This window comes from Tilletiaria anomala, assembly GCF_000711695.1.
Source record: "Tilletiaria anomala UBC 951 chromosome Unknown K437scaffold_80, whole genome shotgun sequence".
NCBI lineage: Eukaryota > Fungi > Basidiomycota > Exobasidiomycetes > Georgefischeriales > Tilletiariaceae > Tilletiaria > Tilletiaria anomala.
This window is the reverse complement of record NW_013546942.1, coordinates 24,476-48,439: the sequence shown is the minus strand read 5'-3', so window position 1 is coordinate 48,439 and position 23,964 is coordinate 24,476. Positions and strand designations below refer to the sequence as shown.

General features: G+C 58.7%; 10 protein-coding genes across 10 annotated transcripts; 5 read left to right on the top strand and 5 right to left on the bottom strand.

Moving 5' to 3' along the window:
• The first annotated feature begins 47 nt into the window (after positions 1-47).
• Positions 48-1,083, top strand: K437DRAFT_258272 (signal peptidase 22 kDa subunit). The gene is made up of 4 exons (XM_013386265.1): positions 48-203; positions 285-419; positions 506-659; positions 725-1,083. Exons 1-4 carry the CDS (start codon positions 187-189, stop codon positions 998-1,000), a joined length of 582 nt encoding a protein of 193 aa, XP_013241719.1. The 5' UTR covers positions 48-186; the 3' UTR covers positions 1,001-1,083.
• Positions 1,054-4,045, bottom strand: K437DRAFT_258271 (uncharacterized protein). Its single transcript, XM_013386264.1, has 3 exons — positions 3,854-4,045; positions 2,744-3,762; positions 1,054-2,667 (listed from the first exon to the last, which is right to left on the bottom strand). The coding sequence occupies exons 1-3, from the start codon at positions 3,928-3,930 to the stop codon at positions 1,097-1,099; spliced, it is 2,667 nt and encodes an 888-aa protein (XP_013241718.1). The 5' UTR covers positions 3,931-4,045; the 3' UTR covers positions 1,054-1,096.
• Positions 4,045-5,364, bottom strand: K437DRAFT_176829 (uncharacterized protein). Its single transcript, XM_013386263.1, has one exon. The coding sequence runs from the start codon at positions 5,282-5,284 to the stop codon at positions 4,244-4,246; it is 1,041 nt and encodes a 346-aa protein (XP_013241717.1). The 5' UTR covers positions 5,285-5,364; the 3' UTR covers positions 4,045-4,243.
• A 219-nt stretch (positions 5,365-5,583) lies between these two features.
• On the top strand, positions 5,584-7,262 carry K437DRAFT_258269 (ribosomal protein S5 domain 2-like protein). Its single transcript, XM_013386262.1, has 2 exons — positions 5,584-6,820; positions 6,918-7,262. The coding sequence occupies exons 1-2, from the start codon at positions 5,692-5,694 to the stop codon at positions 7,007-7,009; spliced, it is 1,221 nt and encodes a 406-aa protein (XP_013241716.1). The 5' UTR covers positions 5,584-5,691; the 3' UTR covers positions 7,010-7,262.
• A 1,035-nt stretch (positions 7,263-8,297) lies between these two features.
• On the top strand, positions 8,298-9,972 carry K437DRAFT_214057 (phosphoglycerate mutase-like protein; the record flags this gene model as incomplete). Its single annotated transcript, XM_013386261.1, has 4 exons — positions 8,298-8,533; positions 8,626-8,922; positions 9,009-9,667; positions 9,767-9,972. Coding segments are annotated over 4 exons (1,398 nt in total), but the record flags the coding sequence as incomplete, so codon positions are not given.
• Positions 9,973-10,070: 98 nt separating this feature from the next.
• K437DRAFT_176648 (uncharacterized protein) lies at positions 10,071-10,759 on the top strand. The gene has a single exon (XM_013386260.1). The coding sequence runs from the start codon at positions 10,151-10,153 to the stop codon at positions 10,601-10,603; it is 453 nt and encodes a 150-aa protein (XP_013241714.1). The 5' UTR covers positions 10,071-10,150; the 3' UTR covers positions 10,604-10,759.
• Positions 10,760-11,228: 469 nt separating this feature from the next.
• K437DRAFT_226748 (mitochondrial carrier) lies at positions 11,229-12,339 on the bottom strand (the record flags this gene model as incomplete). The annotated part of the gene is made up of 3 exons (XM_013386259.1): positions 11,229-11,555; positions 11,642-12,020; positions 12,107-12,339. The coding sequence occupies 3 exons, from the start codon at positions 12,337-12,339 to the stop codon at positions 11,229-11,231; spliced, it is 939 nt and encodes a 312-aa protein (XP_013241713.1).
• A 681-nt stretch (positions 12,340-13,020) lies between these two features.
• Positions 13,021-17,205, top strand: K437DRAFT_279066 (uncharacterized protein; the record flags this gene model as incomplete). Its single annotated transcript, XM_013386258.1, has 8 exons — positions 13,021-13,254; positions 13,930-14,048; positions 14,229-14,340; positions 14,449-15,352; positions 15,608-16,206; positions 16,444-16,819; positions 16,881-16,916; positions 17,048-17,205. The coding sequence occupies 8 exons, from the start codon at positions 13,021-13,023 to the stop codon at positions 17,203-17,205; spliced, it is 2,538 nt and encodes an 845-aa protein (XP_013241712.1).
• Positions 17,012-19,131, bottom strand: K437DRAFT_258265 (ArfGap-domain-containing protein). Its single transcript, XM_013386257.1, has 7 exons — positions 18,911-19,131; positions 18,773-18,802; positions 18,687-18,696; positions 18,571-18,595; positions 18,435-18,499; positions 18,205-18,356; positions 17,012-18,129 (listed from the first exon to the last, which is right to left on the bottom strand). The coding sequence occupies exons 1-7, from the start codon at positions 18,977-18,979 to the stop codon at positions 17,347-17,349; spliced, it is 1,134 nt and encodes a 377-aa protein (XP_013241711.1). The 5' UTR covers positions 18,980-19,131; the 3' UTR covers positions 17,012-17,346.
• A 279-nt stretch (positions 19,132-19,410) lies between these two features.
• On the bottom strand, positions 19,411-22,122 carry K437DRAFT_258263 (uncharacterized protein). The gene is made up of 5 exons (XM_013386256.1): positions 21,818-22,122; positions 20,870-21,727; positions 20,260-20,800; positions 20,007-20,140; positions 19,411-19,925 (listed from the first exon to the last, which is right to left on the bottom strand). The coding sequence occupies exons 1-5, from the start codon at positions 21,845-21,847 to the stop codon at positions 19,608-19,610; spliced, it is 1,881 nt and encodes a 626-aa protein (XP_013241710.1). The 5' UTR covers positions 21,848-22,122; the 3' UTR covers positions 19,411-19,607.
• Between the last annotated feature and the right edge of the window lie 1,842 nt (positions 22,123-23,964).

Below are 23,964 nucleotides of genomic sequence, written 5' to 3'. Positions count from 1 at the left end.
CACACCTCATCCCATCTTGCACCAAAGCGTTTTCTGTTCTTCTTGCCGAACCGTTGATCTCCATCACTTCCAATACAAGCCACTTCGACGATCGATCATCGTCAAATTAGACAGAAATACGCTGGGCCGATCATACAAGGTTCAGACCGTGGCCACGACGCTACTCCTGCGTAGAACCCAGCAAAGATGGCCGCCATGCACACGTAAGTGCCCCTCGCGGTTTCTTTATGGAATCACTTGCGCTGATACACCCTGTGTTCCCGCTGCCTTTCCTGCATGTACAGCACCTTTCAGCGACTGAACTCCGTCACGGCGTTCGGTACGTCCACGATTCTTGCTCTCCTGGCCATCATCGCATTCTTCAGCTTCCCAGTAAGTTACAAGCCGCGTGGCACGGTCGAGGTGCATTCCCTCAAAGTGTGAGCATCTTGTCTCAGTTTTAATGCACTCAGTGCCACCCTGCTAAGGTCTGACACGGGCGTGCGATGTCATTATCTGGCTATAGTGTCTCTGGGAGAGCGCAGTACCACTTTGATCGCAGGGAGCAAGAGTACTTGACGACCGAATTCGACATCGATGCCGACTTTTCAGGACTGTTCAACTGGAACACCAAGCAAGTATTTGTCAGCCTTGCAGCTGAATATATCTCCTCGAAGCATGTGAGTTGCATCGTGGTCGACTCCTCCCAAACCTCCTCGCTGATCCATGTTCCTTTGTACTGCAGCCACAAAACCAGGTGGTCGTATGGGACCACATCATCCGCAGCAAGGCGGACGCGCATGTCCAAGCCAAGGGCAACCTAAACAAGTACGGCTTCCGAGAAGTATCCAAGAGCTTCAACAACATCACTCAAGCAGAATTCATCCTCAAATGGAACACTATGCCGTACGTCGGAGCACTTGCCTATGGCGATCAAGCGCGCACGGAACCTGTGCCAGTACCGGTCCGCGCCATCAAGGAGGAAGGGACGCAGAAAAGCAAGAAGCGATTGCCGTATTGAGCAGGAGGTGCGATCGCATTGAAATCAAAGTGGCCAAATCATTCGTGAAAATAAGCGCTTCTCGTGAATTATGCTACAATAAAGCCGAGGCCGTGGCTAACCTTCGAATGCCTTGAAGAATGTGCTGCGTCTCCGTTTCGCCTTGCCATTCTGACTCGAGCCGGCGAGTCGCGACACGGGTATACACAAAGAGGCGTTTGCCTTGCCCTTCTTCTTGCGCACGTCTTCGTCCGAGTCTGAGTCAGAGTCGGAATCTGAACTAGATTCGCTCGAATCCTCGCCCGCCTCGCTCTCAGCGCCTGAAGTTGAAGGTATATTCGCGGTGTCCATCCCCCCCTTGGCAGGCGTCGTTGCAGCCCCATTGACGCCGTCGTGCGCATTCGTGGCGGGCCCCGTTGGAAAAATCCGTGTCGAGGTGGACGCAGCCGAGACGGGCGAGTTCGGCTGCGAGAAGCTCTGCCGCAGATGTTGCGGCCTTAAGTCGGAGAGTCTCTTAAAGGGCGTCTGGATGATACGCTGTGCCAGAGTCGGCTGTGACGCACTTGTGCCATTCCGCGTGCTGCGCCGAAACGGATTGAACGGCTGTGAGATTTCTGGGACGGCTGCTGGTCGCAGACTCTCCTTTTCCTTGCCCTCCGCAACGCCGTCCGCCTCATTGTTCCGATGATTGCCCAGCTGATTCGGAGGCGGTGATGCAGAACGGGAGCGCAAGCCCTCTGCCATATCTTCGGCATCTCCCTCTTCGATCTCAGAATCAGAAAATCCTTCTCCGTCCTGCGCATGGCCGTTGGGCAGTTGCTGTTTGTCTGTGCCTTGATCCGCATTCAAGATGTCATCCTCTGCCTCTGCATCTTCCGGCTCTGTTTCCTCCTCTTCTTCCACATCCTCATGATCAGTTTCAATACCTTCTTCCTCTTCGTCAGAGTCTTCGGACGTCTGGCTGCTACTATCCGACTCGATCTGATCAGCTTGAGAGTCTTCAGGCTCGAAGCCCTTGCCGATTGGTACGGCTAATGAACTCTTGCGCGGCGAGGCCGGCTCGTCGATTGCCTGCGTTTCAACCTCGTCTTCTGCAGGCGGTGCACTAGCCGGTGCTAGAAGCGGGCTCGTTTGCAGTTCTCGGGACGAATCGGAGCCTGTCGGGGAGCGCAGTCCAGGGAGCGGCGCGAGTTTCGGGTCGGCGATGCTGACTCGCATCGACGCTTCAGCTGGCAGGGGAGCTGCTGTTGCCGACTGCGAATCAGGTGTTGTGGCAAGCACAATTTGCGCAGCTTTGATCCGATCTGACAATGCGGGGCTGGCAACGCCTCGCTCTTGCGTATGCAAATCAGGGTTTGCTTCGAGGGGCGCATTCACCGAATCTTTGACCTGGACTGCGTCGCGCAGCGCGACCTCGGCTTGCGTCGTCTCGTACAGGCTGACCGGGGTCCCGTTATGGTGTCCTTCTTGCACTTTACTTGCCAAGTCTGCTCCTTTCTTGATCGCCATCGATGCCCTCTCGCGCAACGCTCCGAGTTCGTCGAGCAGGGAGGTCATGTCCTTCTGCGGCTGGGTTGTCCCTGAAACCTTTTGCGTCGGTATTGACTTCGGGGCGGTTACTGCCGTTTCCTGCATTTGAGTATTGTCAAGTGTTGATTCTTGCGTTTGAGGGTTCTTGATGTTTGATTCTGACAGCGAAAAGGCGGATCAGCGACTGGTGCGCATTGAAAGCTCCACAGTAAAGTCACGCAATGTGATACTCACTCAACCACTGTTCCAGCACCTTCTGTGCAGCCCTCTCAGGCACCTTCTTTCGTCGACCCTTCTCCTTGAGCTCTTGACACCTGCGCTGCACCGCGTCGCGGCCTGCGCGAATCACTTCGCAACTCTCAAAGGAATGCGACAGCTCCTTATTGCAGATCCCACATTGTCCGGGAACATGGAAAGGTTGGGGTACAGTTGCCACTGCCACTGCTGCTGTTGCCTTTCCTCTCATTCGCGCGCTTCTCGCTTTCATGACGGACGACGGCTCGAGAGTCTCTTCTTCTTGCCTAACCGCCGCATTGTCAGCATTAACTTTTGACACCGTCTGTGAAGCATCCAGCATTTGGTCGTCATCACACTGAGCGACCTGTCCTCCAGCTTCTGGCTCGCTCTCAGGCCTTGCCTCTGGCTGAGACGCGTTCATGGCCTGGGAAGCCTTGCCACCTCGCGCCTCCGTCACATGTGCATCGTGATCCTCTGCACCCCCAGCATCATTGGATGACCGGGTAGAAGACGCCAGGTCGACTGTGCTCGGCGATTCCTTAGTGGTCACATCCTCATCCACGCCCATGTCTCCGTACGCCGTTCCCCTGGCTTCCTTCGCTCTCTCCACGTTGGCCGCGAGCGCGGGCGTCTCTTGCGTCTCCGGCACGACGACCGCATTCGATTCCTGTTCCATCGTCCCGAAAGCTTCCAGCGGCTTGTCGCTCCGCCGCGCTACGGTGACTGGCTGGGGATTTGCCGATGGGCTTGCAGGGCCCCCCGCATCATTTTCGTTGAGCAAAGTTATGGCAAGAGACGAAATTACTGTCTCCTCCCCGACTACTTTTGAGGTGGCGTCATCCGCAGCACCAGAACGCTCCTCCTGGTTCTTGGCCTTGCGCTTGCGCCTGGGCTTTTTCGGCGACGCGTGTGTCACCTCTGCCTCCTCCTCTCGACTGTCCGTCCCGCCTTCATGCCCTGTCCCACTCTGCTTTCGGGCAGATGCCGAACCATTCATCCTTCCACATCGGGTTCGGCTGCCAGCGACACCGACAGCACGCGCATTGTCAACTGCAGTCCTCGCTGGCTGGAAGACGAGCGGGGTAGACACCAGCGGCATATGCCCACCTTGAGGTGTATGCGGTCCTGCACCCGCAACCGGATGGCTGATCCGCGGGAGGCTGATAGCCGAAGGCCCGCCCCATTTCCAACCTGCTGGGGGCTGTACGAATAGGTTGACCTCGTCCTGGCCGCGCGCTTTACGTTTGAACGCTAGCAAATCACCGGCTGTGAAGGATGAAATAATTCACGTGTTCTGTGAGAATACGTGGATGGGAAGGGTGCGAGACAGCAGCTGAACATACAATCTTCGATGTGGATCAGCACGCTGTCCAAGTTCTTGTACGCGAGGCGCAGCTCTGCCCCAGGCGGAAGGCCCATTTTGTAACACAGGATAGCGCTAATACCAGCTAAGTCCGTTAGATCTGAGGAAAGTATCGTGACAAAAATGAAAATGGATCAGCATCCACGCGTGATGCGCGCAGCACATTTTCGATATTGAACCCCACCTTCTGTTGGCCTCGAAAAGACAGTAGAAGTGTCGACAAAAAAGTTGACAATGCCTCCGTGGACGGCCTCGCGAAGGCATGACTCATCAGCGAGGAATGTTCCATCACATGCAGGTAATGAACTCGTAGCAGAACACGATGGAGCACGTAGGTGCAAATGGCGCCGCGATGCTGAATGCACAAGGATTGGCAGATCGAGCTCCCTTCTCTCACGTCCACGTTTGCATTGGTGAAGGGCATGTTGTCGCTCCTGCGCAAGCGAAGTTGATGGCGGCGCAGCATCCCCTTCAACGTTAACGTTACGCTTCTGCCGCTTCCTCCGAGACTTCCCCGTTGGGCTTTCCACCTGCGTCAACTGCGGCTGCACAGGGCGAGCATTGCCCTTTTGCGCCGGCGTAGGTGCTAAAGACTGGGGATCGTCCTCCCAATCGACACGCTTGCGTTTGCCTTTTCCTGTGGAGGATGCTCCCACATTAGCCCCAGGCACTGGTGCTGGAGCCGATTTGGGTGTCGCTATTGTTGGCGGCTTCTCCTTCTGCGCACGCGTTGCATCCGCATGTACCTTCGGTTTACACTTGACATTTGCAATTGATAGTTGAGAAATTGCTGGTGCTTGTGGAGCTTTCACAGCTGTGGACGTGTCAGACTGGGAGCTAGTCGATGTCAAGCCCGATTCCGATGAAGAGGACGATGAGGAGGAAGATGAGGATGCTGCGGAAGCGGAGATTGACGAAATGTCAAAAGACTGTCCGTGCGCTTGGTCCTTCGCCTCAGATGTCATCTGGGCATTTTGACGTCCTTTGCGGGAATTCACGGCTTGACCTGTTGTTTTTATTGGCTCTTCGCCCTTTGAAGACGAGGAAGAGCTGCTGTCAGATGAATGGGAGCTATCGGACGACGAGGAGCCGTCACTGGTGTCAGATGTCGCTGTCACAGCTCCGGTCGGCGCGTTCTTTGCCATAACTGGGCCGCGAGCCCGCTGTTGCGGCATCCTGGCTGTGCTGAATGCCTAACCTGCTGCATGTGCTGGCGTCGCACAATGCACAAGCTACGGGCGCGTGTGTATTGGATACTATTGGGATGCATGATCAAGAGTCAAGAAACTCAATATCTAAATCGGTGTCCATGACGATGAAACTTGCTGTAGCGACGGCAGCAAAAAAAGTACGGAACGCGGATTCAGTTCTCTCGGCCGGGAATGAGCAACAGATCCAAAGTAGGGCTATGTCAATCTACACCGACTTCAAGGTGACTTTTCTTCGGGAGCCTCTCTCCATCTTTCCGTGCTCTCATGAGACTGCAACTTTTGACCTTCCCAGCGAACGACCTGGCAAAGCAAGTCATCGGAGCAGCGACGCTGGCTCTGCATTCGTTTATCTTCTGTTTGGAAAGCCGACGATGTCAGCGCTGACAGCGTCAGAAAAACGCCTCGTCCTGCAGCTGCTGCGGCACGGCAGCACGAGCAGCGCTCGGTCGACGGTCCTTGCTTGTGCCCCTCGCCAGCTGCATTCATCCGCTTCGTCCCCGTTCGCCTCTCCTTCCAAGCACAGCGACGCTTCCCGTTCAGCACCTGCGTACCATGGGCGCTATATGCCTGAAGCGGCGGCGCTCGCCAGCGGCGGCGGTATGCAGCTACCCGAGCCTAAGCTGCGTCCGAAACCACCGATGCAGACGTACTACACTGCCCGCCCAACGTACATCGCCACGCTTCTGCGCCTGGCGGACCTGACGCGCCGCTCGAAGCGCGCGCTCGAGCAGGCGTACATCCTACCCCCCAACTCGGCTCCGCCGAGCGTAGCAGCTGCTGCAGCGGGAGGCGCTCGCAGTGGCACTTTGAAGGCCTGGCTCCCACCCGCGGGCATCGCGCAGAAACTCAGCATGCCATCGCTCAAGGCATCGCAGTACCGCCGTATCATCGCGCACTTATCGGCGCTGGCGCGCTACCGCTCGCTGGTCTCGACGCACCTACCCGGCATCGACCCCACGCTGGCAAAGGAGGTTGAGGAGGCGTTTGCGGACTTTGCGCGCCCAGGCGGCAGCCAGGACTTTTCAGTGCCGGGCGTGGTGAGCAGCAGCTTAGCAGGCGCAGAGCGCCAAGAAGCGGCGACAAGCGCGGGTTTGGACGCGCACGGACGGGCGTACGCTATGGGCCGGCGAAAAGAGTCGAGCGCACGTGTCTGGATTGTTCCAACGCCCTCCTCGCCACCGTCTACAATCGCAAACCGAAGCGGGCAGCTAGAGGAACAACAAGCGTCTGTCGTCGTCGGCCAAGTTCTGGTCAACAATGCGACCCTGGGCGAGTATTTTTCACGCATCGACCACCGGGAGCGCGTCATGTGGCCACTGAAGCTCGCGGGTAAGCTGGGTGTTTTTAACGTCTTTGCGCTTGTGCGCGGCGGGGGCAACACAGGGCAGGCGGGAGCTGTGGCGCATGCGCTCGCCAAGGCACTCGCCGTCGCAGCGCAGGCGGGCCTCGTGGACGGCGGCGAGGAGGAGGTGCAGCGGATCCGGGCTGTACTACTCAGGGGTGAGTTGATCGGTTGTGCACGGCTACAAGCGTCGGCGCTCGCTTAAACTCGTATTCGGGCGACGCTGACCGGTCCATATACTTTTGCAACATACAGACGGCGTTCTCCGGCGCGATCCTCGTATGGTCGAGAGGAAGAAAACAGGCCTGGTCAAGTCAAGGAAGGCAAGAACCTGGGTCAAGCGTTGATCGGGCTTCGTGTCTCATTTCCAAGCTTTGTTCACTTGACAGCGTGTCATACTACAGCAGGTGGATGTCATGATGAGCAATTGCAATCACATTGATCAACACAGCCTAACGAAACGAGAGTCACGAGTACTTTCGTTACGAGACATCTGCCTCTGCGAGCGCCGACGGTCGTTTCCCGTTGCACAGGGCCGCCCATACAGCGTGCGCCTGTGCACGTGCCAGTAATTTCGCGGGTGGATGGGCTATAGAAAGCCATCGTAGCTCCTCAGCCCCGCTGGCATTTTACCAGATGGAGGGAATGGTTCCATAGCCGAACAATTTTGAAAGATTTCTATTGCTGTTTTAAGATTGCCTTGCATAGTGGCTTGCGGAGAACCAGTCGTGGATTCTGAAACAAGGCGTCAAACCTGCGAGAGGCGTTTGCAACGCCCCTCTTGTTCAGAACAGCGAGGAAAATGGAGAGGTATGCAAAATATGCTTGCCTAGTACGGAATAAGGGACGGCGAGTTGGCTAGAGAAAACAAAGACAGGGGGATGCGTTCTTGACGGCGCTGCATAAGAAGCTTAGCTATTTCATTCATTGTCCTCAGGTGGGCGTCCTTCTCGGTTCGGTCGATCCCCGCACGGCCACGGACACCCGTGACTATGGAATTCAATGCATTATATTGAAAATATGGGCGATACCAATTCAAGGAGATGCTGTCTCCGCTCGCCCAGGCCCTCTCGCGGGGCTCATTTACAGCATGCTGCTGCTGGCTTCGATCTAGGATATTGGGGGGTGATGGTAAGTCGAGTCGTGGTGGGTGGTGGTGGTGGTGGTGGTGGAGGCGAGTTGCTCCAGCCTGCGGTCTGGCTGCATGTGTGGGCGCAATCAGACGGGTGGGCACGAGAGCAGTTTTGTCTCCGCAGCCTTGGTTTCCCTTTCTACTCTGTTCAAGACAAATACTTGGACCAACTCTTCCATCAACCCCCCCCTCAAGCTTGTGCAGCCTCCCCCTTTGCGACAGCACGACACGTGCAACTATGCCGCTGCGTGCAGAAGGCTCGACACTCTCGAGCAGTCTCCTTCTCTGCTCGTGCACTTGATTACCGATTATAGCAGCAGCAGCGTCTTCTTCCAGGGTAACAAACACATCTCGCCGGTCCTTACCGCAAGATGGACCCAAACCAGCCAGACACGCTCGCCTCCAGCTCGTCGTACTCCTCCAACGCACCGTACGGCCTGGCGCAGTCGTGCAACTTTGCCTACGAACCTCCGCCCACGGCCGCTCCTGGTGAAAAGTCGCCTTTGTCTCTCCAGCAAGTCCACTACATTGTCCGCCACGGCGAGCGCACACCCGTCCGTGCCCGCCTCGCTCAATCCAATCCGCCGATACCGACGCGCTGGAATTTGTGCCATGAGGCCAACAGGTTCCGGGCCGCCGTGCTGCGCAATCAAGATGGAGATGCAATCTCTGCGACCACAAGGGCTGTCGAGGTGATGGACGAGCGCGGACGCCCAAAGGATGTACACAATGGTGACTGGTGCGTCTCTCCTTTCTTCCTTACGTCCTCAGTGCTTGCTTGCTTTGCAACTGACACACCCACAAGCTCCCCTTGCCTTTTGATGCAACAAGCCTCTACGGCGAGCTGACTGACTTGGGACGCAGCTCCACCTTTGCCGTTGGCCAGCGTTTACGAAAGCTGTACGCCGACCAGCTCGGCTTCCTCCCCGATCTGAATAAGCTATCTGCAGAGGACACGGACAGTTTCTACTTTCGGAGCACCAACATGCCTAGGACCGTCGAGAGCCTGCAGCAGATCGTCGCCGGCTTGCTGTCTCGCCCTGACCGGGACCCCTCCGCCGCGCCGCCCGCGAGCGGCGATCTCGCTGAGAGTCCAAAGGGGGGATTTGCGCCTCAGCTGTTGGTGAGGTACGTCCTTTTCTGCATTCTTCGACGCACCTCTTCCCACCGCCCTGCGCCAGGTCTGACTCGTCTCCCTCCTTCGCACCCCACAGAGACATGTCTGTCGAAGATCTGCTGCCAAACACGGTCGCGTGCGGCACCCTACGGCACCTGGACCAGTTCTTCTCATCATACGCTGCGCGGCTGTGGAACCCACACTTGGCGAAGTATGACTCGGTTATAGCACCGCACAATGACGGGCACGCCGTGCGCGTCGACTCGCACCCGCGCCTCAATGGCATTCTCGACACAGTCAACGCGGCCGTCGCGCACGGTATTACCGTCCCTGCGTGCTTTCGTGACAGTGCGCATGCGCCCACGTCGCTGCTGCGCGAAATGGAGCGCGCCGTCGTCGCCGAATGGTTTATCGCCTACTTGGCACCGGACCCGCATAAGCGTGCCAAATTCCGCCGCCTCGCCATGGGCCCCTTCCTCAACAGCGTCGCGGACCGGCTCGAGGCCAAGGCGGATAGTGGCGTCAGTCAGGGGGGGAAACAGGGAGAGAAGTTAAAGCTGGGCCTTTACGCCGCGCACGACACATCGCTCGCAGGCATGCTCTGCACGCTTGACGCGTTCCGCGACCGCTGGCCCGCCTTCACGGCCAGCCTGGGCATTGAACTATTTAAGGATGAACGGCCACACGTCCATCAACATCGCTTTGCGCGGTGGGGATCCATGTTGGGGCTGGGCACACCCGCGCGTGCGCCACACTGTGAGTCTTTCTCCCCTCCCCTTCCTCTTGTTGTGCCATGGCACAGAGCTTGCACGCAGGTCCTGATGGAACGCAGCCGTGTTGAATACTCCGCCACAGATGTCAGATTACGATTTGGTGACGAAACTCTGCGCCTACCCGGCTGCGCAGCACCCGGCAAGCACCTCGCCTCGCTCGCGGCTGGCTCCCCTTCTACATCTTCATCACAAGGGCAAGGGCATCCGGAATTCTGCACGCTCGAGGCATTCCTGGAGCTTACGCGTGCACTACGACATCCCGACGGGCTGTCATATTCGCAAGAGTGTAATGCCAAGGAGAAATAACGCGCCGTCAGCGCTGGTGATGGTAGTGGTGATCACACATTGCCCTCTGCACTTGCCACTCCCCTCTCTCCTCGTGTCGACTATGTTCCCATTCTAGCTCTCCTCTGACCCCTGCTCTCCTCACGTGGTACCTTTTTGAACTGCATCTTGCTGTCGCGATATGGACGTGGTGAACAGGGGCCCATTAATCGCTTCACAGTGGCATCCTCCACCGCTGTGCAAGTTTCATGCCGGGCCCAAAGCAAACAGGCGCATCGCATTACCTCCCTTGGGAGAGAGCGGTGCTGTCGCCGACGGACGCTTCACTTTGCGAGGTATGATCTGGCCTTTTTCCTCTGTCTCGTTTGGGATGGAGGTAAGGCACTCATCCTTCGCCATTACACGTTCTTTACACTCTTCGCCTCGTTCATTCACCCGGCTCGACTGGCTGCTAGCGATCTGCCGCCCGCAAACACTGTCCCTGACGTCGCGCATCAATCCTTGCGCCTGTTGGCTTCCTGCTTGCGCCCTACCGATGAATACCAAGCAGGGCCGAGGGCAGATAGAACGACTGCAGGCATTTTCAGAGCAACAAGGAGCGGGACTACCGACAATATTGCGATTGTCTTTGTAACTTGATGTGAGCCGTATTCGCAGTCTATTATAAATGTGCGAGTCCGCATGCAAGCAAGGAAAGGGGACTGTCGCGACGGGACCACTTTCGGCCGGGTCATCGCCTCAGTAAAGATGAATGATTGAGAATAGCCGCTAGCGCGGAGCATCTTTTATTGTGTCTGATGTACAGCAGCAAGCTAGCGGCGTCGCCGAGAAATGCTATAAGTAATCTTGTCATCGCCGCAGATGTATTGTGTAGCGTGCTGTGCGTAGTGCTGGTGGTGTCTTGCGAATGCGGTTGTGGTTGTGGGAAATGGGCGTTTTGTGACTGAATGTGCGAGTGGAGGCGCAGCCAGCGCCGCGAGGCGGGCTACACGGCGAAGAGACATTACAGCTCCACAATGCGGGCTCTGCTTGCTCTTGCTCGCTTCCGCGTCGGCGTCGGCGCCAGCATCGCAGTGCCATTGTGTGGCGCAAAGCCGCAGTCGAAGCAGCGCATCGCAGGTGCGTGTTCGTGGCATAGCTGCTGTCCGCTTTCCGACTTGGCCCTGCGCTGTAGCTTTCCTTGAGACTCGCGACCTTTCTTCGTCTTGCTTCGCGAAAGGGCCTGTCGCATCCGCGTTCACTCCACTCCGCCGCTGCGCTCACCACAGCTGGTTCATGAGCTGAAGCGAGTACTCTACGCCGACAAATGTGGCGGCATTGGCGGGGAACGCGCGCGCCATGGCTGGTCCGAATCCCTTGAAGAGCGCCTTGACGCCTTCCTTTGCGACAGTCTTCTGCGCGCAGTCGAGGAAGCCGGTGTATGTGCCATGCGGGGCGCCCTGGTAGCGTGACTTGATCACGTCTGGCGGAATCGCGAGCGACCACATGGCCATGCCGGCCAGGCCGCCGGCGGTGATCACGTTGAGCATGTTCAGCTGCGCCGGGTCGGCACCAGCGGGTGCGAGGAGTTTCTTGACGGTTTCGTACTGGTTGGGGGTCGGGGGTAGGAGAGGAGAGGTCAGCTCACTTGCCGCGTGCGGTATATGCTGGCTGTGCGGACGCGACCACTCACCGCGCAAAAGTAGGCGGCAGACCCGGGGCCGTCTCGGGCAAGGGTGGCGCCGGACCCGCGCCAGATTGACTTGAGGCCTCCCTCCTTGTACAGCTGGCGCACAACATCGATGGGGCCATTGTACTTGGGACCGGCGGCGCTGGCGCCCTGCCCCTGCAGCTGGAGCAGCACCTTGACGCGCTCGGCGGGCCCGGCGATGAGTGTGGTGGGTACGGCGGAGAAGAAGCCGGCAAAAGCTAGCTCTGGCAAGGAGAGTTGCGGGTCAGTGCGCTTGGGCGTCAGCGCGTAGACCACCTTCTTGCCCATGTCGTACGACCAGAAGGAGAGCGCAAAGATCGGCGTCACTCCCAGCAGCGGCGGGAGCATGCCGCGGTACATCCTGGCGACAGAGAAAAAGAGAGAGAGGGGAGGATGGTTATCGATACGAGTATGAACGACGACAGGGCAAACCAGAAGCAGGCTCACCCTCGGATGCCATCCTTGGCGAGTGTCTTTTTGACAACGTCGATTCCGCCAGTGTAGGTCCCTTCTGCGGCGGTCTGCAGCCTGGTTTTGGTCAGGTCGAAGGGGTGTCCGACGAGAACGGCGGCGACGCCTCCAAAGCCGCCGGATAGGAACGACTTTACAGGGCTTGTCCCGGACTTGGCCGCCTGGAACTCGTCCTGGCTGCTCGCGTCGTTCGTCTTGGAGACGGCCATTGCGCGCGGCGCTGCTTCTTTCTCTGGCCTCTTGGAGCGGTTGAGAGAGAGAGCGCGAGAGATGAAACAGAAGGTGCCGTGCCGCCCACGCAAGAGAGGATGCTGCTGTTGCAATTGGATGAGTTGAAGATCGGTGGGGGGATGGGAAAGGGAAGGAATGTCTGGATCCATATATAGTGTAGCACCTCTGTCTGTTTCCCCAACCGGCTTCTTCCCGCTTTCAACAACCGACGATCACAACTTGCTTTCCCTGGTGAGTGGCTGAGCGAGCAGAGGGACAACGAGATGGCGCAAGGCACAACCCTACTCTTTCCACCGAGGCAGGCTCGGAGGCACCTGCACCGATCCGAGCCAAGGAGCCAAAGAATGGGGGGGATAGATGGAGGATATGTATGATGTATGTAGCAGCAGGCTGGCTGTGGCAGCTGGTCATGCTGCCTCGTCGCCCGTCCTACCGATCTGCTGTGGCGAGCACAAGGGCCCGACGCAGTGTATCATTTGTGCGTGGTCGGTGCCGTGGGTGGTGGCGCGTCAGAGACGCGCCACGCCACCACAACAACACCAACAAGTCAGCAACCGCTTATCTCCCCCTCTCTCTCTCTCTCACTTTCTCTCCTTTGCATCCATCAATCTCGCTGCAGCCCTCCAACAACACTGCACAGGCTCTCAAACACAGACACCATGGCGTCCCATGTGCAGCAGCCCGCCGCCGCCGCAGCGGAGGCGCCAGGGGCATCGAGCAGCGGCAGAAGCCTGGTCGCACACCCAAACGTCCCACTCCGCTACAGCGTCGCAGAGGCATCTAGCTACAGCGGCAACTACCACCCGTCCAACATCCTCGTTGACCGCCCTCACGACCTCACCTCGCGCTGGAGTGGCGCCAGCGTCGTCAGCATGCAGAGCGTCCACACCAACGTCAGCGGCCCAGGTCCTGGTCCCGCCGCTAGCAGCAGTGCGCCTGGTTCGGGGGCTGCCACGAGCTCGCATGAATGGCGCGCCGTAGCCCCTTCCGTAGCAGCAACAGTAGCGGCAGCAGCAGGCGCGGCACGTGAACGCGAGGGCGTCTCCTCTTCCTCCACCTCCCATTCTGCTTCCAGCTCCACGGCACAAGCATTAGCACCAGCCTCATCCCACGCAGCTGCTCTCCACTCCACCTCCCCGCTGATCCTCTCCAGCGCCGCAGCCCGCAGGAGAAGAGACGCAGCGACCGGCACCAACACGACACCCGCTTCACCCATCGCCGCTACGCCACCCGGCGCCCTCGCCGTGGAGAGGATGATCGCTGCGGACCAGATGATCTCTGCCGCACGCGATCGCGAGCGGCAGCGGCAACGGCAACGCGACGGACCCACCGAGGGCGCGTCCGCTCCCTCTTCCTCTACAACAGGCGCAGGTGTAGGCGCCAACGCCAGCGCGAACCAGATGCAGTCGATGCTCTACGACCATTTGCACAGCGGTGCCGGGCTGTACACGTCTGGTCGCACCCTCCCGCCTGCGTCCCCAGCTGCCGGCGCGTCATCTTCCCCCTCCGCTCCCTCCTCAGGTGCATCGGCGGCCACCGCAGCAGCAGCAGCAGCGGGCTCGACAAAGCAGTACATCCTCCTGCAGCTCGACCGCCCCGCCGTCGTGCGCAGGATCCAGTTCGGCAAGTACCACAAGGCGCATCCGTGCAACCTTGCCGATTTCAAGGTGTACGGCTGGCCCATTACGTCTACCAGCAGCAGCACCCTCGGTGGGTGTGGTGGCGGTGGCGGAATTGGAAGCGGAGGTGCAGGCAGTGCTGAAGGCAGTGCCGCAGCCGTGGCAGGGCCGACGCCCTCGTTCAACGACGACAGTGAGCTGGACTCACCCCTCGGTACCGGTAGCGTGGGTGGAGGAGGAGGAGGCAGGTGGATCCGCCTGCTACGCGCGGGCCTGCGTAACGATAACGTCAAGGAGGAGTTCGATCTGCGCTGGACAGACGAAGCTGGCATACCCTTTGCGTGTCGCTACATCAAGCTGGTGAGTACGCGCCTGCCACCGGCACAAGCAAGGCCAGGCTTCCCTCTGCATCCCACGCGATCTCACCCCTGACGCCACCACAAACATAACGCACTTTCACGTATCCAGGTCCCCCTCGCGGCGCACCAGCCCAAGTTCAACTTCTCGGTGTGGTACATTGCGCTGAGTGGCGTGCGCGACGCGCCGCTCGTCGCCTCCGTTGCGCGTGCGTACGGCCTGCATGCTGAGGACTGTACTACGCGCCTCATCCTCAAGCACCTGCGCGAGCGCGCGCACTGGCACGCGTTCAAGGCGCTCCTGGCGAGCTCGGGCATCGGAAATGGCGTCTGCGGTGATGCGGTGCTCGCGCCGGATGGCGCAATCGAGGTGCAGCAGCACCAGCAGCAACAACAGCAGAGTCGCAGCGCGTCAGCCAAGCAGCTGGGGCAACATCAAAGACCGTTCGAGCATCCGCTGCTCACACACCTCTTCGACAGCCTTGTCAAGAGAGGAGCATGGGATGAAGCTGAGTCTTGGCTCGAGAGTGCTGCCTTTGGCCTTGACGCGCCAGCCCTTGCGTCGTCTGTTACCGGTCTCCACGCGCCCACACAACAGCCGCAGCCGCCGCCGCTGTTCTCCGCATACCTTTCGCGTACGCTCCCGCGCCCACGTTGGCAGCCGATCGAGCCCGCTGAACCCCGCAGCGCCGATGCGGACGACGCGCCGTCCCCCTGCGGCCGCGGCGGGCACCAGATGTGTCTGGACAGCGACAACGGCATCGCTTACATGTTTGGCGGCTGGGATGGCGAGCGCGACCTCGCCGACTTTTGGGCGTACCACATCCACCAAGGCACCTGGCGCCTCATCAGTGCTGACGCTCAGGCACAGGGCGGCCCCGGCCCGCGCAGCTGCCACAAGATGTGCTACTGCCCGCGTACCGGTTTCATCTACGTCCTCGGCCGCTTCGTCGACCAGGATCGCCAGCTCGAGCTTGCTGCTGTCTCCACTGTAGCCGCTGCAACAGGGCACAGCCGTAATGGGTCCGCGGCGGCGGCGGAAGGCTCGGCAGGCAGCGCCGCCGCTGCCGCCAGCAGTACAGCAGGGAGAGCGGCGCAGCTGCTCGACGCGCTGCTGTCGAGCCGGGACGACATCGCTTCCGGCACAGCAAGCCCTAGTGGCAGTGCGACCCCCGGCGGGCCATCATCATCCTCATCTGCGCATCGGGCTGCGCATACGCCACCGCTCCCCGCTGCGAGCGAGGGCCACCCGAGCTCGTCGCTGTGGGAAGCCGATTTCTACCGCTTCTCCACCAGAACAGGTCAGTGGACGCTGCTCAGCAGGGACACCGCAAACGAGGGCGGCCCTCGGCTGCTGTATGACCACCAGATGTTGGTTGATCACGAGTCGCAGCTGCTATACGTCTTTGGCGGGCGCGTCATCCACCCGGCTGACCCGAACAGGATCGAGCTGTCCGGCATGTACCGCTACGATGTCATCGCGTCCAAGTGGGCCTTCCTCTTTGACGACAGCACGCCAGCGCCGTGGCGCATCCCATCGCGCGTCGGGCACAGCATGCTCATCGACACGCGTCCCAGCGGCCAGCGGCAGCTGTGGATCATGTCCGGCCAGCGCGGCGATCGCTACCTCACCGACATGTGGCGCTACGACCTCGCGACGGGCAAGTGCAGCGAAGTCACGCGCGACTACCTCGCCGACGGCCCACACGCAGGCTTCACGCCGCGCGCTGCGCTCGACTCAAAGTCGCACGAGATCTACTACTTTACGGGACTTGTGCAGCGCCGCAGCTCCAATGAGCGCCTCCGGAGCTCCTTCTGGATATACCACATGGACTCGAACACGTGGTCGCTTCTGTACGAGTACGGCGGGGTCAACTCAGAGGCGAATAAGAACCGCACGAACGAAACCCACGCTTCACTTGCGCTCGGCGCCGAGATGCGCGGCTACCGCCAGCTCGACGTCATGGACACGGACGACGACGCGCCCATGGACGGCGGCGTTGGCGGGCCTGGCTTCATGTCGAACGACGACGCACTCGCCACGCAGCTCGGGTTCGACAGCAGCAGTGTCGACGAGGACATGTCCAGCTTCTTTGTGCGCCGAAAGGAGCCACAACCGCGCTACGCGGCGCAGATGGTGTTCGACGCGCCGCACTCGACCTTCTATATGTTTGGAGGCAACCCGGCCGACCCGCAAGCACCCAGTATCCGTCTTGACGACTTTTGGCAGCTCACGCTCGTCCGACCGTCGGTGGAGGATGTGCTGCGCCAAGCCAAGTTCCTCGTGCGCCAGCAGCGGTTCTACGAGATGACCAAGGGCGGCAAGGGCGCCGGCTTCGCGAGCCCGACCGCCATGCAGGCGCTCACGTACCTCCAGACTGAAGTTAGCGCCGTCGTCAACCACAGCGACGAGGGCGAGTCGACCATCTTCCGCAAGCTCATGAGTCATTTGCTCACCAGTGGCGGAGGGGGCGGCGGTGCCAGTGGGGATGGAAGCCTGGACGATGTGCATTTTGTTGCGCCCGAAGACACGCTGCGCGGTAGACGGCAGCGCCACAAATCCAACGTCCCCTCCGCCACGTCGTCCGATGCGATCGGAAGCATGGAAGACTCGGATATGCTCTCCATTTCTCAGATCATGGAGCAAAAAGAGGCGCAGGCTTGTCCATCAACCGCAGCAGCAGCAAATGATTCTATCGTGCCGGGATCAGCCCACGTCGAAGAAGGCCGGCCGACGGAGCTGTATCGTCAGCGTCTACGCTTGTTCAACAAACTGCTCAAGTTCTTCCCACCAGATTGCTGTGAGCCAACTGGTGACCTTTGCAATGCAGTAGCTTTGCTCTCAGCTCGGTTTGCTGGCAAAGCCTAGGGGCAGCGGTGATCCTCATGCTTTTTCAGCACTCGGTGTATTCTACGGCCTTCCGTCGGCCCCAGAAAATCTCTCGAGTTGCCTGCGTATTAGCATGACATTACAACCCGCGTGCAATGTTCCCAGCATCTTCTGATATGATCACTTGAAGTCTCCCCAAATATCAGCGAATGCGTCTTTCTGCGGCGCTGTTCCGCCCGTGCCAGCTTTGGCAGGGGCAGCCATCCCGCTCGTCATGTCGCCCCAGATCGAGTCATGGCTACCATTGGATTGCTGCCCTGCCGGCACGGCGGCCCACGGATCGGCACCTGCTGGCGGTGGAGGAGCGGTTGTCGAAGAGCCGAGATCCAGGCGTCCAAAGCTGGGCGTGAGGCCGCCAAAAGTGCCATTGATATTGTTCCTGGCGGTGGAAGGGCTCACGGCAGCAGTGGACTGCGCGGCGCGAGGAGCAGAGAAGAGAGAGAGAATGTCGGCTTTGATGTTTGCTGTAGTACTTGCAACACCCGTGCCAGGCGACGTCGGGCTCGTAGCTGCAGGAATGGGGTCGTTCCAGTCTAGATCGAACAGGCCACCTCCACCGCCTGAAGCCTTCCGCGGCGCTGACGAATGCAGAGCAGAGGGAGGGGTAGGACTGACGTTCGCGAGGGACCGCACTTTTGATGCTGGTGGCGGGCCGTCGTCGAGGAAATTGTTGAGCTGCGCGTTCGAGGCAACCTTTGAAGTACTTGTGCTTGCTGGTGCAGGGCTAGGATCCCCGCCGAGGAGGTCAATAGCTGACACCTTGGGGGGGGGAGCAGCTGCAGCAGACCGGCTGGTGGAAGAGGATGCCGTCGGCACGGGCGCGGACGGTGTCGCACCGGGTCCGTCCAGCACGGAAGGATCGTTAGGCAGCGGTCCTTCTTTTGCCCATCTTCGTGAATCGTACTACATTGCCGTATCAAAGGAGGCGTTCAATGCACGGGGAAGACGCACTGCAAAAAGAGGTGGTCCGCCACTCACCTTGCTCCTGATGAATGCCTCCACTTTGTGCTCTGGCGGGGCATGACCTGCCTTCAGATGTGCTTCCCAGTATGTATTTGCGCGTTTGTTTCCCCATGCCTGGATCGAAGCCATCTGCTCCGGTGTCCAAATGTCGAGGTCGATCGATTTCACTGTCGATGCAAGACGAGGGTAGGAAGGAGCGCGCGTGAGGATCGAGTCATACATCGAGCAGCGTTGCGCCAACGCACCCTTCGATATATGCGTGCCCATGCTCCTGTGAATTCCTGAGCATCTAATGCAAAGGAAGCAGCCACTGATAGGGATGGTGGTAGAATGAGCATACCGATTGCGAACCGGCTGCACTTTTTCAAGGGGTCGACTTACAGATTCCATGAAGCCCATCGCGGATCTGCAGCCAACAGAAGCCATCGAGTCAATCGGACGACATTGGTTAGTGGACGCTTGGAATCGCGAGAAAAACATTAGCTTCGACAAATCACCATTTCGTTTCTGATAGCGTAACAGTAACGAGGCGGAAGGTTAGCTTGGTGACACAGCCTGCAACATGGTCCGCTCTTGGACCCACGCAATCAGCACACATCTTGTTGTCCGGTTGCTTATCGTAGCAAATACAGACAACGGCAGGTAGCACGAGACGATGATCAGCACAAAAGACGGTATACCGTGTCCGCTACAGCAAGCTGCTCGCTTCACGGCGGCTCACCTTGACGAGTGCACGGAGGATCTTGGCATTGGCCTCCGTCTGGGCCTTGCTCTGTGACACGCGAGACATCTTAACGCACTGACAAAAAAGGAGGGCTCGCTTTAGAGTGTCCACAATCCGTCTTCCAAAGCGCTTTGTGGTGCGCAAGCGATGATCATCCGATCGTTGGGATATGCCGTGTGTGAAGAATGTGAAGGAGCAAAGTATGTGCAAGATGAGAGATGAGAAAGAGAGTTGAAGACGAGGTTGCCCAAGCCGATCTTCGCGCGGAGCCACGCTCGCGTGGTGCCAAATAACAAAATCGCCCCGCGCCACATTCTGCCCTGTTCCACTACAAGTCCACAGCCATATATCATGCGGTCAACCGCAACTAGTACAGACCCATGTACCTGCTCTGCGGAGCAGACGGTTGGTCAATGAGAAGCACGCGATAATCACGTCCCTTCCATCCCAAGTGGACGGACTCTGCTTGAAGCGCTGCTTTGTTGAGCGTCTCGTAAGACCGGATGCAAACCCCATGACCATTGAAGTGAAATAAAAGGTAGTACAATAGTGCGAAAGGTGGATAAGGGAAGCGATAAAGATACCTTGAAAATACTGCACGCTGCGGCAATAGCAAAGCAGAATATACGAAGCATCGCATGGCAGTGCGAGCCCACAGGTCATCCAAGCAGGGGTCCGTAGGTATCAATGAGAATCAGGCAATCATTCCTCCAATAGCAGCCGTCATGGCTGTGACGAGGATACCGGTGAGCAGCGCGCTGGGCGTGAGGCGAATGATGGTTGCGGAGCGCTTGGGCGCCATGGCGCTGAGGATGCCGATGTTGATGCCGGCGCTGGAGATGTTGCCGAAGCCGCACAGGAGGAGCGTGGCGATGCGTAGCGAGTGCGGCGTCAGGTAGTTAGTGTCGGCCTCCCTCAATTTGCTGAGCGAGCTGTACGCGACGAACTCGTTGGCGACAATCTTGGTCGCAAACAGCTTGGACACCTTGAGCACTTCGCCACCAGGAACACCCTGGATCGTTGTGGGAGGAGTATCACAGCATGGTCAGCGCATGTCCTGCCACCTGCCACAAGCTGAAGATGAAACACTTACAAGCATGAAAACGAAGGGGTAGAAGAGGTAGCTACCCATGAGCTCCAAGCTCAGCTCGTACGGGCCACCCCGCTCGAGGCCCCAGTACTGTCCGATCCAGCCGAGGATGCCATCAACCGTGTGGACGAGGGAAACTGCAAGGCACACAAGTCAAAAACACACCAACCCAAGCAAGCAAGAGGAAAGACAAGTGGCGTGGGAAGGCGTCAGCCAAGGCAATCTATCATAAACATTTGGGATGCAGGCCACGCACCCAAACAGAGCACATTGCAGAAGATGAGCGCAGCGACGCGGACTCCGAACCAAGCGCCGTTGGAGAATGAGTGGAGGACATTGACGCTCTTTGCGGAGGGTTCGTCGTCCTCGTCGTCCCTGTTGAGGACGACCTTGCCCATCGTCTTGGGGCGCTGCGTCTCGGGTACTACGATCTTGCTCGCGGCGATGGAGCCAGGAATGGACATGATGGATGATAGCAGCAGTTCGCGGCCCTCGAAGCCGAGTTGAACGTATGCGATGAAGACTGAGCCGGCGATCGTCGCAAAGCCCGACACGAGCACCTGGTGGAATTCCGAGTCGGTGAACTTGGCGACGTACGGACGCGTCAGGACGCAGTTCTCGCCCTGCCCAATGAACGGCGAGGCAGCAGCGACGACGGCCTCGGCGCCCGAGACAGCGAACGTCTTGTGGAAGAACCAGGCGAACTTCTTGATGCACCAGCCGAGGGCGCCGATGTAAAAGAGCATGGTGGCGAGCGCGACGAAGAAGATGATGCTGCTGAGCGTGTTGACGAAGAACTAAAGGGGTTGGAAAGGAGAGTGTCAGTGATTTCAAGTCCAACAGTTACGTCCGGCAAAAGAATGCACATAGTGGTTTTCCAAAAAGGCGGGAGACCAGAAAAAGGCGGCACCGCCGCTCTGGCCCTGCTCAAGGAGGTCAGTGGCTGCGGCACTGATCCAGTTGAACAGGCTGTACCCGGCGCCGGTCTTGTAGACAAGCAGGCCGAGGATCATCTGCAGGCCCAAGCCGAGGATGGTCGTGCGCGCCTGGACCGCACGGTGGTTGCTCGAAATGGCAAAGAGGCCGCCGTAGGTGAGGGCAATACCAACGAGGGCGATACCCCTGCGCTCGTACGTCGACGTCTCGGTCACCTTGACACCAAAGGCCGTGCCGAGAAAGAGCGCGAGGAGCGCGCCCCAGCCGAGCGCGAGGCGGCCGTTGTACGGGATGCGGAAGAACGGCTTGGACACGGCGGTACCCCAGACGGCCTCAATGGCGACGACAAAGGGGCGCTGAGGGATGTATTTGCTCTTGTGGAACAGGATGATCAGGATGAAGGCCCACGCCCAGAAAGTGGTGATGACCCATTTGTGCCGCGTCTCCTCGCGCACGACCGATGGGATCCAGATGCCGAGCAGAAGTGCGATCATCGCAAAGTCACGCACGACGACGGCGCCACGCGAGTGTAACAGGATGGATAGCTTCTCGCGGAAACTCGAGGTGTTGTGTACCGGGCGGCCAATCTCGGGCTCGAGCCAGTCGTCCTCGCCGGCGGCGTGCATGCGCTTCTCGCCGCCAGCGGGGCCGGCTTCTACATCGTACGCGGCATACTTGCCCGGCTCCTGCTCGGCGCCCGAGTTGGTGGAGCGTGCCGAACCTTGCGGCTTTTCTGATGTTATGGGCTCGTTCTCACGCGTCTCGTTGGGGAGCGGTGCGACGAACTCCTACAGGCAGCCAGGCAGGTGGTGCGACAGGGACAGCCACTGGGTCAGACACGGCACAGCCGGCGTGCACTCTTCCAAACACACGCTTACCTCGGGGAGATTGGGCACGATGGCCGACATGTCTGGCTTTTCTTTGCGTGGCCTTGAAACTTGGACTGTTGCAATACTCTGAAGCGCTTGCACCTGTGGCGATTGGAAAAGTAAGCGCGGAGGGAGGCGAAGGCGATGCAGGGAAGAAAATGAATGGGGATGATGATGGTGACGGCGACGACGCTGGAGAAGATGTGCAACGCAAAGGGAAGGCAGGGGGAGGACGCAGCCAAGCTGGTCGTGTGACGCAAATATAACCAGCAACCACAGCAGGAGGACCCACAAGGTGAACGAGCTTGCAAGCTCGATGCGGTCGGTGGTAAGATTGTGAAGTCGAGATTATGCGCCCAACTAGATTACTTTTTTTTTCTTTCCCCACCCTCCGGTGGGCCGCGGGAGCGAAGCTGCGGTGACCCGTCGATGCCGACACCGATCCGACGCCTGCCGCCTGGTAGCTCTCTTCCTTTCTTCCTTCCTTTGAAATGATGACCTTCCTTACCACCCACTAACCTGCGTTTCACTGCGAGTTCCACGGGTAATCATGAATGATAAGGGTACTCTTCCTATCGCAGGAAAGTCTCATCGCTCCCAGGTCCAAGTCTCTTTACTCCTTGCTGTGATGGCAGACTTGAGCCCTGCAGCGCGGCAGCCGGCGGCCCATACAGAAATAGAAGTCTGTGGCCAGTATGTACTTTCCCTGTATGTCACTTTATGGCGTGGCACTCCGCGCGGGCGCTCGCGCTTGGCGGGCAATGCTGCAGGAAAAATAGGCTCCAAACCTCTCCGCGAAATGCTCCAAAAGGCACCGTTTGGTATGCAGGAGTAGGAACTGGCAAGCGGTCCCAGGAACGGACTCACCACGCATTGGCGCAAGGAGAAGAGATACGAAAATTCGGGAGAGATAGCGCATGTTTGCACGGCTAGCAAAAATGCATTTTTAAAGAAAAGCAAAAAGAACGAGAACTCGCCATGCGCCGCCCTCCCATTCTGCCATGCGCAGGACGTTAAGTTCTCCAAAAGCGGGGGGCTACAGGGCACACCAAAGTCTGATCCGTAAAGAACCGCGTGGTGCGGGAAGCGGGTTACACGTTGCTGAGGACAGAGCAGAACACTCAACGAGATAGGCGGACATCAGGACTGCAGCGGTGCAGAAGGGCGCAAGGACGCCCTCATCGCCTCACATGTGTGTCTAATGACCTGACGCTTGCGGCTTGCTGGATGCTTGACATTTGACAGCTTGGATGTGGACTAAAATGTTCATGGTCAGAAAAGCAGCGTGTGTCACTCACGTGTCGCCCTGTGTAGCCTGTGTTAGTGGATACGTAGTAGGCACTTCATGGGAATGCGGAACATCTGGCAGCAGGTGGATACGAGTGAGCTGGATCGAAGCAGGGTCTACCTCGGATCTCGATGCGCCCTCAAGCAGATTGTACCTGCTGCCTGTGCCAATCTGTGTGCATACCTGTTACATAGGCCAAAGGGCGAAGGGCCTCCAAAAGCCATCGCCACCGCCAGATCCGGCATTCTTCTTTTCAATCAAATCCACCTAACACCTCTACAGTTGGCTGTGCTTGGCGTCTTGATTCATTGTATCCACCCGGCCGCCCTTCACCTCGTCACCACTCCTTCATCGCTTTATTCGCAAGTCAAACTTCCGTCGGTAATAATCAGTGATTTTCACTGTACGCCCCACACCTCGCCAACAAGTGTCCTCTCGTCAAGGTAATATGCCATGTACACCAGCCGGCGCATTCCTTTCCAGCCCCGGGGGGGGGTCGTTTCTGGTTGCTCGAAGGGAACGCTATCTAATCACGCTGGCCAAGGGGATCCATAGGAGTCCAGGTTCCAGTGGGCCCGGGTCGATAGCGCCACAATGGTCTACTCGCAACCTTTGGTGAGCCGGAAGGCGGGGAGGATTAAAGCAAACGTGAAAGAGCGGTCTCCCTCAGGTCACACACGACGTCTCCGAGGCGTGTGCTCGATACGATAAGCAAGGGATCACACGATGTCACGAGCGGCCTTCCACTGCTCCAGTGGTGCATGGATATATCTCGAAAGTTGAATGATCTTCATTGGCCTCCTCTAGTTTTTACGTTCCCGATCCTTCCCATTGTTTGTCTTCAGATGTCGGCCCCGCCCAGCGTCCA

Coding starts and splice junctions, on each gene's coding strand:
- K437DRAFT_258272 (XM_013386265.1), top strand. Junction 420..505: donor GAGGTGCATTCCCTCAAAGT/GTGAGCATCTTG, acceptor ATCTGGCTATAG/TGTCTCTGGGAGAGCGCAGT. Junction 660..724: donor AATATATCTCCTCGAAGCAT/GTGAGTTGCATC, acceptor TTTGTACTGCAG/CCACAAAACCAGGTGGTCGT.
- K437DRAFT_258271 (XM_013386264.1), bottom strand. CDS start 3,930: ATGGGGCGGGCCTTCGGCTATCAGCCTCCCGCGGATCAGCCATCCGGT. Junction 3,763..3,853: donor AGGACCGCATACACCTCAAG/GTGGGCATATGC, acceptor TGTCGCTGGCAG/CCGAACCCGATGTGGAAGGA. Junction 2,668..2,743: donor GGTGCTGGAACAGTGGTTGA/GTGAGTATCACA, acceptor TTTCGCTGTCAG/AATCAAACATCAAGAACCCT.
- K437DRAFT_176829 (XM_013386263.1), bottom strand. CDS start 5,284: ATGCCGCAACAGCGGGCTCGCGGCCCAGTTATGGCAAAGAACGCGCCG.
- K437DRAFT_258269 (XM_013386262.1), top strand. CDS start 5,692: ATGTCAGCGCTGACAGCGTCAGAAAAACGCCTCGTCCTGCAGCTGCTG. Junction 6,821..6,917: donor CCGGGCTGTACTACTCAGGG/GTGAGTTGATCG, acceptor TGCAACATACAG/ACGGCGTTCTCCGGCGCGAT.
- K437DRAFT_176648 (XM_013386260.1), top strand. CDS start 10,151: ATGGACGTGGTGAACAGGGGCCCATTAATCGCTTCACAGTGGCATCCT.
- K437DRAFT_258265 (XM_013386257.1), bottom strand. CDS start 18,979: ATGTCTCGCGTGTCACAGAGCAAGGCCCAGACGGAGGCCAATGCCAAG. Junction 18,803..18,910: donor TCCTCCGTGCACTCGTCAAG/GTGAGCCGCCGT, acceptor TGCTACGATAAG/CAACCGGACAACAAGATGTG. Junction 18,500..18,570: donor CGATGGGCTTCATGGAATCT/GTAAGTCGACCC, acceptor CATCCCTATCAG/TGGCTGCTTCCTTTGCATTA.
- K437DRAFT_258263 (XM_013386256.1), bottom strand. CDS start 21,847: ATGTCGGCCATCGTGCCCAATCTCCCCGAG. Junction 21,728..21,817: donor TCGTGCCCAATCTCCCCGAG/GTAAGCGTGTGT, acceptor GGCTGCCTGTAG/GAGTTCGTCGCACCGCTCCC. Junction 19,926..20,006: donor ACCCCTTCGTTTTCATGCTT/GTAAGTGTTTCA, acceptor ACAACGATCCAG/GGTGTTCCTGGTGGCGAAGT.